Below are 14,712 nucleotides of genomic sequence, written 5' to 3' on the forward strand. Positions count from 1 at the left end.
GGAGGTCTTTCGTTTCAAAGAAACTTAGATGAGAGAGTTGGTTGATTTTTTTCTTACATTTATTCAATTTACTTATAAGCGCATGTGTGCTTTGACTCCAAAATATACACCGATTGTTTAGGAAAGAATAACTGGAGCACTCTTTCGGGTATCCACACGTTTGGGAACTGGCAAACTATTGATTCGATTTTTAACCTATTGATAAAAATATATTATTGTGAATCGTTAGAATCAGTTAGAAATGATAAAGAAAACATCATTCTAAACTAAAAAACGATTGTTTAAGAAAGAATAACTGGTGCCCTGAAATTCACGCTCATGTTTGGGAACTGTTAGTCATTTAATATCCTTTTCGTTTAGATTCACATAAATGCATTTTTTTTTTTTCTTTTTTTTTTTCTTTTTTTTTTTACCTCTTGTCCGGCATTTGGGTCCCTCTTAGAAAAGTAATTCTACTGCGAAAATGATTACTGCCAGCACCCTATCAACAGATCTGTAATCATTACTACCGATACTTCACCTGTACCATAAACGCGTTAGCTTAACGGAACAATGTCATTAACTCCAAAAGTCGTAGAAAATAACGTGGTAATTTAAATGTATTTTTATAACTTGAATCAACATATTATTATTGTTTCCTGGCAACATTGATAGGGTTTGTGTTCCACTATCACGCAAGCACTATTATTGTTGTATTTCTACATTGATGCATTTACATTCAACATGGACAACGGGTAGCAGTGATAGCTACCTGAGATGGCAATCCGATCAGATTTATAAATGAAAGTCGAAGTCTTTGGGCAGATACAGGTGCCTCCTGATAAACTCCTCATCATCTATTTTTATTGTGAGTCAATCAAACATTTAATTACTAGTCCTTTAGATATCTATTTTCCTATAGCTAAATAACACCGCCCGCCAGCAGGAAGAATAAATATACAAAATACTGAAAAGTTCTTGTGTATTAACAATGGAAGTAAACCAGTTTCCTACACCTTACAAACCCCAACTGTTTTAATTCCCTCTATCTACTGTACATACCAATAGCTCTTTTCCGGACATATGCGAGGTACCCAAGTCAAAAGGCTTGTATCCACTCCCACTCATTTCACTCTCGACCATTCCACTCCCATCCACCGCCCTTTTCTAAAATCTCATCTTAGCTCCTCGTGGATGACGGGTCATCCCTGCATCCCGCCCACTGCCCTGGATGAGAAGCAATGCAGCGAAACACATCATATCCACAGCAAACCCGCTTCACTTAATCGGTGATACACCCGCCTTCTCTGTCTCCCCCTCCACACAAAGAGAAGACGGGGGAAAATCCCTTCGAGCTGTGTCAAAATATCATTTACACATAATGACTCCCTACTCACCCTCATCCCCCACCCCCTCCCATCTTTGAATCATAGAATTATCTAGACACAGTTATTCTTCACTCCTGTTTTCTCCCTTCCTTGCTCTACAGACATTTCCCTATTGCTCAAAACCCCTTTCACCCTATCCATCCTTCTCATCCTCGGTTGTCCCCTCAACTTCACTCCCTCCTCTGCCTTTCACATTTCTTTTACTAATCTTTCTTCACTCATTCTTTCCATGTGTTCCAACCACCTAAATATTCTTTCATTAGTTCTATCTGCCATTGTCTTTGCCACTGTTTTAATTATCTACAGACAAAATATCATTATTCTTCTTTTTCAAGTGGGACGACTAAATTTCCTTACAATCACCTTCATGAGAAAATCACATCTATATAAAGGAAGAACCAAATAGTCATCGTGCAGGAAATATATTTTATTTCACGTATACAAAAATAACATCTGAAAAAATAACATCGTTTCAATAAATACTCATAGTAAGGAGAATCATGTATGAGTCCAAATTTCTCTGGTTTCTACTTGGACTGAGGAAAGCACAATGTAATAAATCGACAACGGAAAGATAACTTTTCACATTAAGCAATATTAGATGATGTAGAAGTGGACTGGAGAGTTTTTGAAGAAGATTCGTGATTGATTTTCCCAACAAAAGACGACTCGTGGTAGGAGCTCTGCTCGGACCATCCACTGGTTGTCTTTGTGGTATTCCTCATGATGGTGCTGAGACCCTCATGCACCTTGTTGGGAATAGTGGTGACTCGAGACTTGTCCTCCTCCTTGTTACATTCCTCCGTTTGGACTGTGGAAACAACCTTCTTCTTTGGTGCCGTGATGGTTAGGACGCCGTCGGAGGAGAGAGCCGAAGTGACGGCTTCCATGTTCACCAAGGTCGGGAAAGTAATACAACGACGGAAGCTTCGGCTGGACGAAGAATTGCTTTCCTTCTTTTCAGTGCTGCTTTCGACCACCAGCTTCTGACCATCAACCTTCACCTTTACCTCCCCTTCCACGAAGTCGCTCATGTCCATTACCACCTGCAAGTGAAAAAAAAAATGAAATTGTATAATCGCAATGATTACGGAATATCTATAATTGGCTAATCTGATTCCATTCTCTTACTCTGTATCCTATGGATGTCTTCAAATTATGCAATGCTGTGACGTGAATAGATTTTCATTACTTACCTTGTACTCTGTTTCTTCGTTCGAGATCCGTACAGCTTGACTTTCGTCTACTGAAATAGATTTGCGAAGAGCCTTATAGGACTTCAAGTCATCGTCGATAGAGGATTTCATTCCATGTCTTTCGAGGATAGTGGACACTGCTGACTGGAAGTTCTTGCGGTCGTTACTGAAGAAAGGATCCTGGAAGAAGTCTCCTCGATTTTCAATGGGAAGTGGTGTTGTGACTTCAGATTGGAAGGCAAGTGAGATAGTTGCCTTTTCTTTGTCTGATTTACTGTGCATTTTGGTTTCTTGCTGCTGAGAACTTAGGGTTTGCGATTTGGTAGTTTTCAATTGCTCACAAATTTCGATTTTCTGCTCCTGTTCTTTTGTAACTCGTGAATGCTCCTGCCCATGAAGTTCCTTCAAAAGGTGCCCCACTTCACTTTTAGTGTCCCGCGCCTTCATTCCTATAGGCTCTTCTTTACTTGGAGCTTCCTTCTTCTTTTCCTGATCCTTCTGAAGCGTTTCTAGATAAGACATCTTCTTTTCTTCGTTCTTCTGACTACACGAGTTGGCCTCGTTCTCTTGATAGTCAGCCTTACCAGCTATCGGAATGGAAACTTCAACTGCACTTTCTTTGAGTGCGTTGATATTCTTTTTCACTAATATTGTGAGAATCCCGTCGGAAGATAGCGCTGCTGTAACATCACTGATGTGAGCCTGACTGGGCAAAGAAAACCGTCGACGGAAAGAGTGAGAGGACACGGAGCCACTCGAGGTCTTCTTCACGCTTCCCTCCACCACCAAACTCCTTCCGACGCCTTTGACCGTCACGTCACCGTCCTTGAAATCTTGTACGTCCAACACGATCTGCAGGGATTTAATGAAAATTACTTATATTACCACATGTTGTCTTCATTGAAAAAGAAAAAGAAAATATATAAATATGTGTACTGAAATTGTGGTGACTTCTTGTAAGCAAACTTACCTTGTGATATGTGTCGTCCTCGGACATGGTAACTGCTTGAGTTTCATCTACAAGTTTGTCTTTGCGGAGGGACCTGTACTTCTTCCTTGCTTCCATGGATGAGGTTTCGATATCGTGGCTTCGTAGGACACTCTCCATGGCTGCCTCGAAGTCCTTGTGTGCGTGGTTGAAGAAAGAATCGTCGAAGAAGGAGCCTCGTAGTACGAGTGGGAGTGGGGTTTCAAGTGCAAGCTTCTTTGTGTCACTTATCATGTCATGGTTTGGGACTTCTTTCGTGATATCAAGCTTGGGGGTAGACTTTCTGGATGTCGACTGATTGTCGGTGTTGTATTTATTAATCTTGTGTGATTCTGTGTGAGATTCCGTATTTGTGGTTGAAGACTTGATTACATTCACCTCTGAAGAGCTGTTCTTCTGATTAAATTTTTTTTGTTTCTCAGTGACTGATTGCCGTTGCTTCTGAAAATAATATACAACCAGTAAGAAGATACATATTTGAATATCTAGAATAGTTTTTTTTTTTTTTTTTTTTTTTTTTTTTTTTTTTAGAATATACATTTCCCTCCTGACCCCCTAAATAGGAAGACGACTTACCGTTTTGGGAGCTGTGATGGTGAGGATTCCATCGGAGGAGATGGTGGACGTGACAGCCTCGAGGTCCACGGACTTCGGAAGGGAGAATCTTTGACGGAAGCTGTGAGTGGAGGATGAGCCACCCTGTTTCCTCTCGATCCGCCCTTCAGTAACTACGCTGTCATCCACGACCTTGACGGACAGTTCGCCGTCCCTGAAGTCCTTGACGTCTAACACAAACTACAGAAAATGAAAAGAATATAACATTACACAGAAGATCATTCGTTTGATTTCACTGCCAGACTGTAAGCTTCTTTCTAAGAATTAATTCCATAGAGGAGGAATCTCCTTACCTTTCTGGTGTTGACTTCATCGGTGACTGAAACTGCCTGGTTATCTGTCTTGAGTTCCTTCTGTCGCAGACTTCTGTAGGAGGATACAGGATCTTTTGAGCTCAGACCGCATTTCTCTGTGATCTCCTTGACGGCCATCTCGAAGTGACGACGGCTCTCTTCGAAGAAGGAGTCGTGGAAGAAGCGGAGATCCGTGGGGATGATGGGAAGGATCACTTCTTGACTTGGTACAGGCATTTTGTGTGATGAAGTTCTTGATTAGATAAACACTCAGCAAATCACTATGTCAGGTACTATATGACGACTCTGTTACACTATATGAATCCGAATGAAGTAAGTGTAGTCGTGAAAAAGATGAGTTCTTCGAGGTCTGTTTCTTTGCGACTTCGGTGTCGTCGATGTGTGAACTGGCGGTGGCTAGAAGGAGCGACTGTTTTATAGCGCGGTGGTCGGCACTGAGCCAAGATGTCTACCTACGTCACACCCACGAGATTATTCTTTCCTCTCAGTACCCATTTTCTTGTATGAATATGTTATTGTTACATTTTGCTTGTCCTACACTTTATACCTCATATCACCTGATTTCATGTTTATCTCAATACTACATATTTAGGGGAATCCTTCCATTGGATGACCTAATATGGGTAAAGTTTCCTATGCAACGAACATCAGTACAACGGTTATAAGGATCTAATTTCACAGACAAAAATAAAAACGAAAACGAATAAAAAGGCGAAGACTATCCTGACAATTATGTCACCATGATGATGACGATGACAATGACGACGAGGATGAAGAAAATGACATTGATGATGGTGAAAACAATGACTACAATGGTGATTATGATAATGATGATGAGGAGAAGGAGGAGTAAGAGAATATTTAGCTGATAAACAATTTCTGGAAAAAAAAAGTTTTGATTGATCGAAACTTTTTTTTTCCCTAAGTTAAACCATCAGCTAAAGAGAAAAGCTTTAGAGGGAGTTTACACAGACTAACGGCTCGTCGAACGCGGTTCGACAGACACATGTTTAAAGTGATAAGTGATGTGTGAACGTGTGAACGGGGTATTTGGTTGTCGAACACGTTGGTTAAACCCCAAATACCCCATTCACACATTCATACACACACACACACACACACACACACACACACACACACACACACACACACACACACACACACACACACACACACACACACACAAACACAAACACAAACAAACAAAAACGTAACCTACCCTGATCTAACCCAACTTTTTTTTTCTGGTTCATTAAATGAAGAGAAAGATTCAAAAGGGAATGTTCTGGACATGGAACAAGCACAATCTAAGGAAGCCAGAATCAGTGCTTCATAATACTTGGAAGCAGACATTTTTCTTTCACAATTCACTGGACTATTCCAGAAGTTAGAAGCAGGGCAGGTGTGACGTCATACCTACTCGTCATGGACTGGAGCATATGAACGCCCATATAAGGTGAGTGACGTCATGATTTCGTCTACGCCCACAACAGATCAGCTGAGTGAAGAGTTACGCCCAGACTCATATCAAGTCTTCCACACATACGCGGACACACAGATAGACAGACAGACAGACAGAGAAACAAAAATAAACAATATAGGAAACAGTAATTTTCTTTTATTAGACCTATACTGGTTAATTTCAGTTTGCTATGCTCGCTATTGTCACAGCTTAATACCTGACTAGATAAGGGTGTGCAGTATGGGAATAAACGAAGACAAATTAATTTGCTGGAACGGAACTGTATGTTTTTAACGATATTTGTGGTGTATTATTTTTATACAGTGTGTAAAGAATGATTAGATTTATCCAGTAGTAACAATTCGTCACAGTTAACAATTTTAATGGCACACGTGGGCCGAGATGAAAAAAAATGTATTACGTTGTACACACCATAGTTTACAAACCTTGTGGCTTCTGGGAGGTACACTGTATACTACCCTGTTCCATATTTTATTTGTTTATTTATCTTTTTAAGTGCACAAAGACACTATTGCGGAATAAAACTGCGCATGGGTAAGCACGAGTGATACACTAATATGTAAATTTCTTGAGAGAGACATTCCGATTCAAAATTAATAACTATGCCGTCTATCCACACATCATGGCTGTTGTCAGAAATATGTAAAGACTCCAGATTACCCCCAGAATACGATGAAAAATGTTTCAATATCGCTTAATATTGTCTGTTTTTCTACAGGACCCTTTGGTTGGTACACAACTCATGACGTCATGGGAACGAACACCAAGAGATGGAGCTGTATGTTGTGCTTTAGAATGCAGATTAGCAGACGACGAACATTTTCGTCAAAAAATCCCTCATATAGTACTTTTAGTTCTCGTGGAAATAGATAACATTACAAAAGAGAAAATGCAAAGATGTTCTTGGGCTTTGTGGTTACCCTTGAAGTCAGAAGATTAAATATATTTAGGAGTCCATGAATAAAGGAAATACTAACATACAAGCAAGTAAATGAATAAGTTAAGAGTTAAATAAACATTCAAAATACATAAATGGATTATTGATAAACAGGTAGATAGATAGATAAATTATTAAATAAGTATGTAGATAAACAAATAGATGAATAGATAGATCAATAAATAAATAGATGAGTATGTGAGTATATATGTATATGTATAATGAAATAGATATAAAACATAAGAGCAATTGTAGAATAAGTAATTGGATAGATAATAAGCAGATAACTGAACAAATAAAAAATCAATTGAATGCATTACTAAACAATGAATAGCTAAAGAGGTATATTGAAAGCTATAACAAAATAAATAGATAAGTTGATGAAATATAAGGTGGAAAATGAAAACACATGTAAATCTGTCATACATCTCATGCATGAAGAGCAATGAATCATTGGCAACGTGCACACATTCCAGATATTTCGAGAACTATTGGTCACTCGCTATAAAAAAAAGTATAAACAAACTTGAGGTTGTGACGTAGGCAGATCTGTTGGCCCAGTGCCGACCTCTACCTGTCCTCGTCAGTCTCACGCATCGCCTACAACGAACCCGCAAACTGTGTAGCAGGTTGTTGTTATGGTGAACACTGCCGCACAGTATTCATCAATAAATCAAAACAATTGAAATATTCTAATGACGATTAGTTTGAAAATATAATCAGCTTCTGGATACGGTGTCATGAATGCGTATTTTATTCACACAGAAAATTATGAAACCTCTGTGTTATAAATTATTTTTACAGCAAGCTCGGTAGGCTATCAAAACAATTATTGTGAGAAAATTACATTATGGTCTAATCTAATTTATTCAAACGTATTGCGTTATTAGTATCATAAAAAGTGGAATAATATTTCTGTTGGGAAAAATTAACATTATTTTTTCTAAATTGTTTTAAAAAAGAGTTGTAAACCGATATCTTGTATGTGACAGTGTGCTTCATACTCTACAAAAATATCTCAATACTAATCCTGACCGAAAGGCTGTTTAATTGTGAAACTGCCACGAATCTTATTTTTCTTGACAGCCTAGATAAATTAATTTTGTTTTGTGAATTATATACATTTTCTTTCATAATAAGGGATGTTCATTTCCAGAATCTACCTTTTCATTATCTGCATTTGGCACCATTTATGATCCATTTCGAAATACAAAGCACAATCGGCTACTATCCATGTTCCTTGAAAAAAATATTTTTTCAACTGTTTGCCTGCGAATTTTGGGCCGTTTAATGTTCCATTCCCTGTATTTCATAATTTGGTGTAAAGATGTGGGTAAACCGAGTTCAACTATGCTCTACTTTTGATCCAAGCATTGTGACGGACAGGGGGAGTTCTTTCGTCCCAAAGAAACTTAGATTAGAGAGATGGTTGATTTCTTTTTTATTCAACTTACTTACAAGTGCAGGTGTGCTTTGACTTGGCCACATCCATTATAAAAGGAAAAGTGCCATAGTTCCATAGTCGCTTTGCAGATTCAATTCTTCGTTATACACTGTTTCGACCTATTAGCTCCACTGCCACTAACACTTTAGTCACTTATGTGACTGTAGGGCCCATACCTCTTCCTTCTCTTAAGTATTCTTCCACCAAATCTTCTATAACCAGTTCGTAATGTTACTTGATGGGGTGAATCAAAATGGAGATATCGTTTTCTTCTTTTCTTCCAATTATTTACACTTGATTATTCAAGCTACACCAAGGGACTCCCACTTGGGATCCTTGCACATCCACCAAGCCAGGTCTGCTCCGACGTCACTATTTAATTAATCCAATAAATTTGAACGTTACAAATAAGTGCCACCCTTTAAGGGCGTGGCTTTACCTCCATGCACCAATAATTTCTCTCCTCCACCCTTTTCTCCAATCAGAAAGGCTGTTATACTGTCTCAAACAATACTGTTTACGCAAGCACTCTGTCTCAAGCATAACGTGGCTTAGAATGTGTACATTTCGTCATATCAGCACTCTATCGATACCCTACCCTATGTTTACAAAACACCAGACGGCAAGCGAGAATATGCAACTCTGCACTTCCTATCGCCCATTGTTTCAAAATATCTAAGTAATAAAATGAATAATATTTCCACCTACCCCTCCATCTACCTAAATGTCTACCATAATCTACCGGCCTCTTACAGACCTCTTGCTAATTCTAGTACATTGGTGAAAAAAATAAAGATCGTACTCCCTACTCATGACTAATTGTATTGTGTTCCCCGCGATGAAGTTTTTCCATATGTCTATCTTGCAAACTAATCAATGAATACTTTTCATTCTACAGATAGAAATATATTATGGACCTTTAGAATCATTTAGAAAAGATGAAGAAAACATGACTCCAAACTATACACTGATTGTTTAGGAAAGAATAACTGGAGCACCCTTTCAGGTATGCACACGTTTGGCAAATGGCAAACTATTGATTCGATATTTAATCTACTAATAGAAATATATTATTGTGAATCGTTAGGATCAGTTAGGAATGATAAAGAAAACATCATTCTAAACTAAAAACCGATCGTTTAAGAAAGAATAACTGGTGTCCTGAAATTTGCGCGAGAACCCTTTGAGGTACGCACACGTTTGGAAACTACTAGTTACCTAATTTCCTTTCTGTTTAGATTTACATAAATACATTTTTCTATCTCTTTTGGTATATGGTTTCCTCTTAGATAAGTAAATCTACTGATCTGCAATCATTACTACCGATACTTTACTTGTACCATAAATGTGTTAGCTTAACGGAAGAATGCCATTAACTCCAAAAGTCGTAGAAAATAACGTGGTAACTTAAATGTATTCTTATAGCTTGAGTCACCATATTGTTATTGTTTCCTGGTAACTTTGATATAGTTTGTGTTCCACTATCATGAAGGCACCACTATTGTTGTATTTCTATATTGATGCATTTACATACAACATAGTCAACGGGTAGCAGTGATAGCTACTTGAGATGGCAATCCGATCAGATTTATAAGTGAAAGTCGAAGTCTAGGTGGAGACAGGTGCCTCCTGACAAACTCCTCATTATCTATTTTTATTGTGAGTCAGACATTTGATTACTAGTCCTTTGGGTATCTATTTTCCTGCAGTTAAATAACACCGCGTACCAGCAGGAAGAAGAAATATACAAATTACTGAAATGTTCAGTCGAATAATAACAATGAAAATAAACCTGTTTCCTAAACCTTCCAACTCCCAACTGTGTTAATTCCCACTCTCTATCTAGTGTATATACCAAAAGCTCTTTCTCGGATACATGGGAGGTAGCAAAGTTGAAAGGCACGCATCCACTCCCACTCATTTCACTCTCGACTATTCCACTCCCGTCCACCACCGTTTTCTTACATCTCATCTTAGCTCCTCGTGGATGACGGGTCATCCCTGCATCCCGCCCACTGCCCTGGATGAGAAGCAATGCAGCGAAACACAGTATATCCACACCAAGGCCGCTTCACTTAATCGGTGATGCACCCGCCTTCTCCGTCTTCCCGTACTCACAAAGAGAAGACGGGGAGAAATCCATTAGAGCTGCGTCAAAATATCGTTCACATATAATCATTCACTACTTACCTTCATCCCCCACCCCCTCCCATATTTGCATCACAGAATTATCTATACACAGCTATTTTTCACTCACCCCTATCTCATGCCTTCTCCCTTCTTTGCTCTACAAACATTTCCATCTTGCTCAAAACCCATTTCACCCTATCCATCCGTCTCATCCTCGATTGTCCCCTCAACTTCACTCCCTCCTCTCCCTTTCACACCTCCTTTGCTAATCTTTCTTCACTCATTCTTTCCATGTGCTCCAACCACCCCAATTTTATGTTATCAGTCCTATCTGCCATCTCCTTTTCCACTCTTTTAATTATCTACCAACAAAATATCATCATTATTCTTCTTCAAGTAGGACGACTTAATTTCCTTACAATCACTTTCATGAGAAAATTACATCTATAAGAAGGTAGAACCATATAGTCACCGTGCAGGAAATATATTTTATTTCACGTATACAAAAATAACATCTGAAAAAATAACATCGTTTTAATAAATACATATAGTAATGTAAAAAATCCACAACAGAAAGATAACTTTTCACATTAAGCAATATTAGAGGATGTAGAAGTGGACTGGAGAGTTTTTGAAGAAGATTCTTGATTGATTTTCCCAACAAAACATGACTCGTGGTAGGAGCTCTGCTCAGACCACCCACTGGTCGTCTTGGTGGTATTCCTCATGATGGTGCTGAGACCCTCATGCATCTTCTTGGGAGAAGTGGTGACTTGAGACTCCTCCTCCTTGTTACATTCCTCCGTTTGGACTGTGGAAACAACCTTCTTCTTTGGTGCCTTGATGGTGAGAACGCCGTCGGATGAGAGAGCTGAAGTGACGGCTTCCATGTTCACCAAGGTCGGGAAAGTAATACAACGACGGAGGCTTCGGCTGGACGAAGAATTGATTTCCTTCTTTTCAGTGCTGCTTTCGACCACCAGCTTCTGTCCATCAACCTTCACCTTCACCTCCCCTTCCACGAAGTCGCTCATGTCCATTACCACCTGCAAGTGAAAAAAATGAAATTATATAACCGCAATGATTACAGAATATCTATAATTGGCTAATCAGATTTCATTGTCTTACTCTGTAACATATGGATGTCTTAAAATATTCAAAACTGTTACGTGTATACATTTTCATTACTTACCTTATACTCTGTTTCTTCGTTTGAGATCTGTACAGCTTGACTTTCGTCTACGGAAATGGATTTACGAAGAGCCTTGTAGGACTTCAAGTCATCGTCGATGGAAGATTTCATTCCATATTTTTCGAGGACAGTGGACACTGCCGACTGGAAGTCCTTGCGGTTGTTACTGAAGAAAGGATCCTGGAAGAAGTCTCCTCGATTTTCAATGGGAAGTGGTGTTGTGACTTCAGATTGGAAAGCAAGTGAGGTAGTTGCCTTTTCTTTGTCTGATTTACTATGCATTTTGGTTTCTTGCTGCTGAGAACTTAGGGTTTGCGATTTGGTAGTTTTCGATTGCTCGCAAACTTCGATTTTCTGTTCCTGTTCTTTTGTAACTCGTGAATGCTCCTGCCCATGAAGTTCCTCCAAAAGGTGCCCCACCTCTCTTTTAGTGTCCTGCGGCTTCACTCCTATAGGTTCTTCTTTACTTGGAGCTTCCTTCTTCTTTTGCTGATCCTTCTGATGCGTTTGTATATCAGACATCTTCTTTTCTTCGTCCTTCTGACCACACAAGTTGGCCTCGTTCCTTCGGTGGTCAGCCTTACCAGCGATCGGAATGGAAACTTCGACTACACTTTCTTTGAGTGCGTTGATATTCTTTTTCACTAATATTGTGAGGATCCCGTCGGAAGATAGCGCTGCTGTAACATCACTGATGTGAGCCTGACTGGGCAAAGAAAACCGTCGACGGAAAGAGTGAGAGGACACGGAGCCACCCGAGGTCTTCTTCACGCTTCCCTCCACCACCAAACTCCTCCCGATGCCTTTGACCGTTACGTCACCGTCCTTGAAATCTTGTACGTCCAACACGATCTGCAGGGATTCAGTTAAAGATACTTATATTACCACATATTGTCTTCATTGAAAAAGAAAAAGAAAATATACAAATATGTGTACTGAAATTGTGGTGACTTCTTGTAAGCAAACTTACCTTGTGATATGTGTCGTCCTCGGACATGGTAACTGCTTGAGTTTCATCTACAAGTTTGTCTTTGCGGAGGGACCTGTACTTCTTCCTTGCTTCCATGGATGAGGTTTCGATATCGTGGCTTCGTAGGACACTCTCCATAGCTGCCTCGAAGTCCTTGTGTGCGTGGTTGAAGAAAGAATCGTCGAAGAAGGAGCCTCGTAGTACTAGTGGGAGTGGGGTTTCAAGTCCAAGCTCCTTGGTTTCACGTGTCATGTCATGTATTGGAACTTCTTTCGTGATATCAAGCTTGGGGGTAGACTTTCTGGATGTCGACTGATTGTCGGTGTTGTATTTATTAATTTTGTGTGATTCTGTGTGAGACTCTGCATTTGTGGTTGAAGACTTGACTACATTCACCTCTGAAGAGTTGTTCTCCTGAATAAAAGATGTTTGTTTCTCAGTGACTGATTGCTGCTGTTTCTGAAAATAATATACAACCAATAAGAAGAGATACCCTTGATCTAGAATAGTTTAATTTTCTTAAAGAATATAGATTTCCCTCCTGACCCCCTAAATAAGAAGACGACTTACCGTTTTGGGAGCTGTGATGGTGAGGATTCCATCGGAGGAGATGGTGGACGTGACAGCCTCGAGGTCCACGGACTTCGGAAGGGAGAATCTTTGACGGAAGCTGTGAGTGGAGGTTGAGCCACCCTGTTTCCTCTCGATCCGCCCTTCAGTAACTACGCTGTCATCCACGACCTTGACGGACAGTTCGCCGTCTCTGAAGTCCTTCACGTCTAACACAAACTACAGAGGATGAAAAGAATAACACATTACACAGAAGGTCATTCGCTTGATTTCACTGCCAGACTGTAAGCTTCTTTCTAAGAATTAATTCCATCGAGGAGGAATCTCCTTACCTTTCTGACGTTGACTTCATCGGTGACTGAAACTGCCTGGTTGTCTGTCTTGAGTTCCTTCTGTCGCAGACTTCTGTAGGAGGACACAGGATCTTTTGAGCTCAGACCGCATTTCTCTGTGATCTCCTTGACAGCCTTCTCGAAGTGACGACGGCTCTCTTCAAAGAAGGAGTCGTGGAAGAAGCGGAGATCCGTGGGGATGATGGGAAGGATCACTTCTTGACTTGGTACAGGCATTTTGTGTGATGAACTTCTTGATTAGATAAGCACTCAGCAAATCACTATGTCAGGTACTATATGACAACTCTGTTAAACTATATGAATCCGAATGAAGTATATGTAGTCGTGAAAAAGATGAGTTCTTCGAGGTCCCTTTCTTTGCGAGTTCGGTCTCGTCGATCTGTGGACTGACGGTGGCGAGAAGGGGCGACTGTTTTATAGCGCGGTGGTCGGCACTGAGCCAAGATGTCTGCCTACGTCACACCCACGAGACTATTCGTTCTTCATAGTATCCATGTTTCCTGGTAGAGTTGATATTATGGCATGATTACCTATGAATTGTTCCATACTTTATATATCATATGAGCTAATTTTATGTTTTATCTGAGAACTACATATTTAGGGGAATCCTTTCATTGGATGACCTAATTTGGGAAGAGTTTCCTACGCAGCTAAGGTGAGTACACCGGTTGTAAGATATTAATTTCAAGATTAAAATGAAAACGAAGACGAAGAAAAAAGGCAAAGACGATGGTGACAATTATGACATAATGACGATGACACGATGACGATAACGATGACGATGACAATGACGATGATGATGACGTATTGTATTGTATTGTATTGTATTGTATTGTATTGTATTGTATTGTATTGTATTGTATTGTATTGTATTGTATTGTATTGTGTTGTATGACAATGACAATGACAATGACAATGGCAATGACAATGACAATGACAATGACAATGACAATGACTGACAATGACGATGACGATGACGATGAAGATGACGAAGACGATGACGATGACGATGACGTATTGTATTGTATTGTATTGTATTGTATTGTATTGTATTGTATTGTATTGTATTGTATTGTATTGTATTGTATTATATTGTATTGTTGGATGAAATAGACACCGCACTCAGAAATACGGGTCCCAGAGATAAGAAAGG

The 14,712-nt window shown here is 39.6% G+C and overlaps 1 protein-coding gene across 4 annotated transcripts; it reads right to left on the reverse strand.

Annotated features, from left to right (window-relative positions):
* Positions 1-1,779: 1,779 nt before the first annotated feature.
* LOC143037427 (uncharacterized) lies at positions 1,780-13,957 on the reverse strand. 4 transcript variants are annotated; one of them, XM_076205626.1, is made up of 5 exons: positions 13,539-13,956; positions 4,128-4,346; positions 3,534-3,992; positions 2,564-3,415; positions 1,780-2,413 (listed from the first exon to the last, which is right to left on the reverse strand). In XM_076205626.1, exons 1-5 carry the CDS (start codon positions 13,773-13,775, stop codon positions 1,955-1,957), a joined length of 2,226 nt encoding a protein of 741 aa, XP_076061741.1. In that variant the 5' UTR covers positions 13,776-13,956; the 3' UTR covers positions 1,780-1,954. The 4 variants fall into 4 exon arrangements, with proteins under 4 accessions (XP_076061741.1, XP_076061732.1, XP_076061761.1 ...); XM_076205617.1 differs by lacking the exon at positions 13,539-13,956 and adding an exon at positions 4,460-4,874; XM_076205646.1 differs by lacking the exons at positions 1,780-2,413; positions 2,564-3,415; positions 3,534-3,992; positions 4,128-4,346 and adding exons at positions 10,949-11,520; positions 11,667-12,518; positions 12,637-13,050; positions 13,207-13,425 and having other exon boundaries at positions 13,539-13,957.
* Between the last annotated feature and the right edge of the window lie 755 nt (positions 13,958-14,712).

This window comes from Oratosquilla oratoria, chromosome 2, assembly GCF_046742065.1.
Source record: "Oratosquilla oratoria isolate Oo_2021 chromosome 2, ASM4674206v1, whole genome shotgun sequence".
Lineage (NCBI taxonomy): Eukaryota > Metazoa > Arthropoda > Malacostraca > Stomatopoda > Squillidae > Oratosquilla > Oratosquilla oratoria.

Coding starts and splice junctions, on each gene's coding strand:
- LOC143037427 (XM_076205626.1), bottom strand. CDS start 13,775: ATGCCTGTACCAAGTCAAGAAGTGATCCTTCCCATCATCCCCACGGAT. Junction 4,347..13,538: donor ATGAAGTCAACGTCAGAAAG/GTAAGGAGATTC, acceptor CATTTTCTGTAG/TTTGTGTTAGACGTCAAGGA. Junction 2,414..2,563: donor ACGAAGAAACAGAGTACAAG/GTAAGTAATGAA, acceptor TTTCACTTGCAG/GTGGTAATGGACATGAGCGA.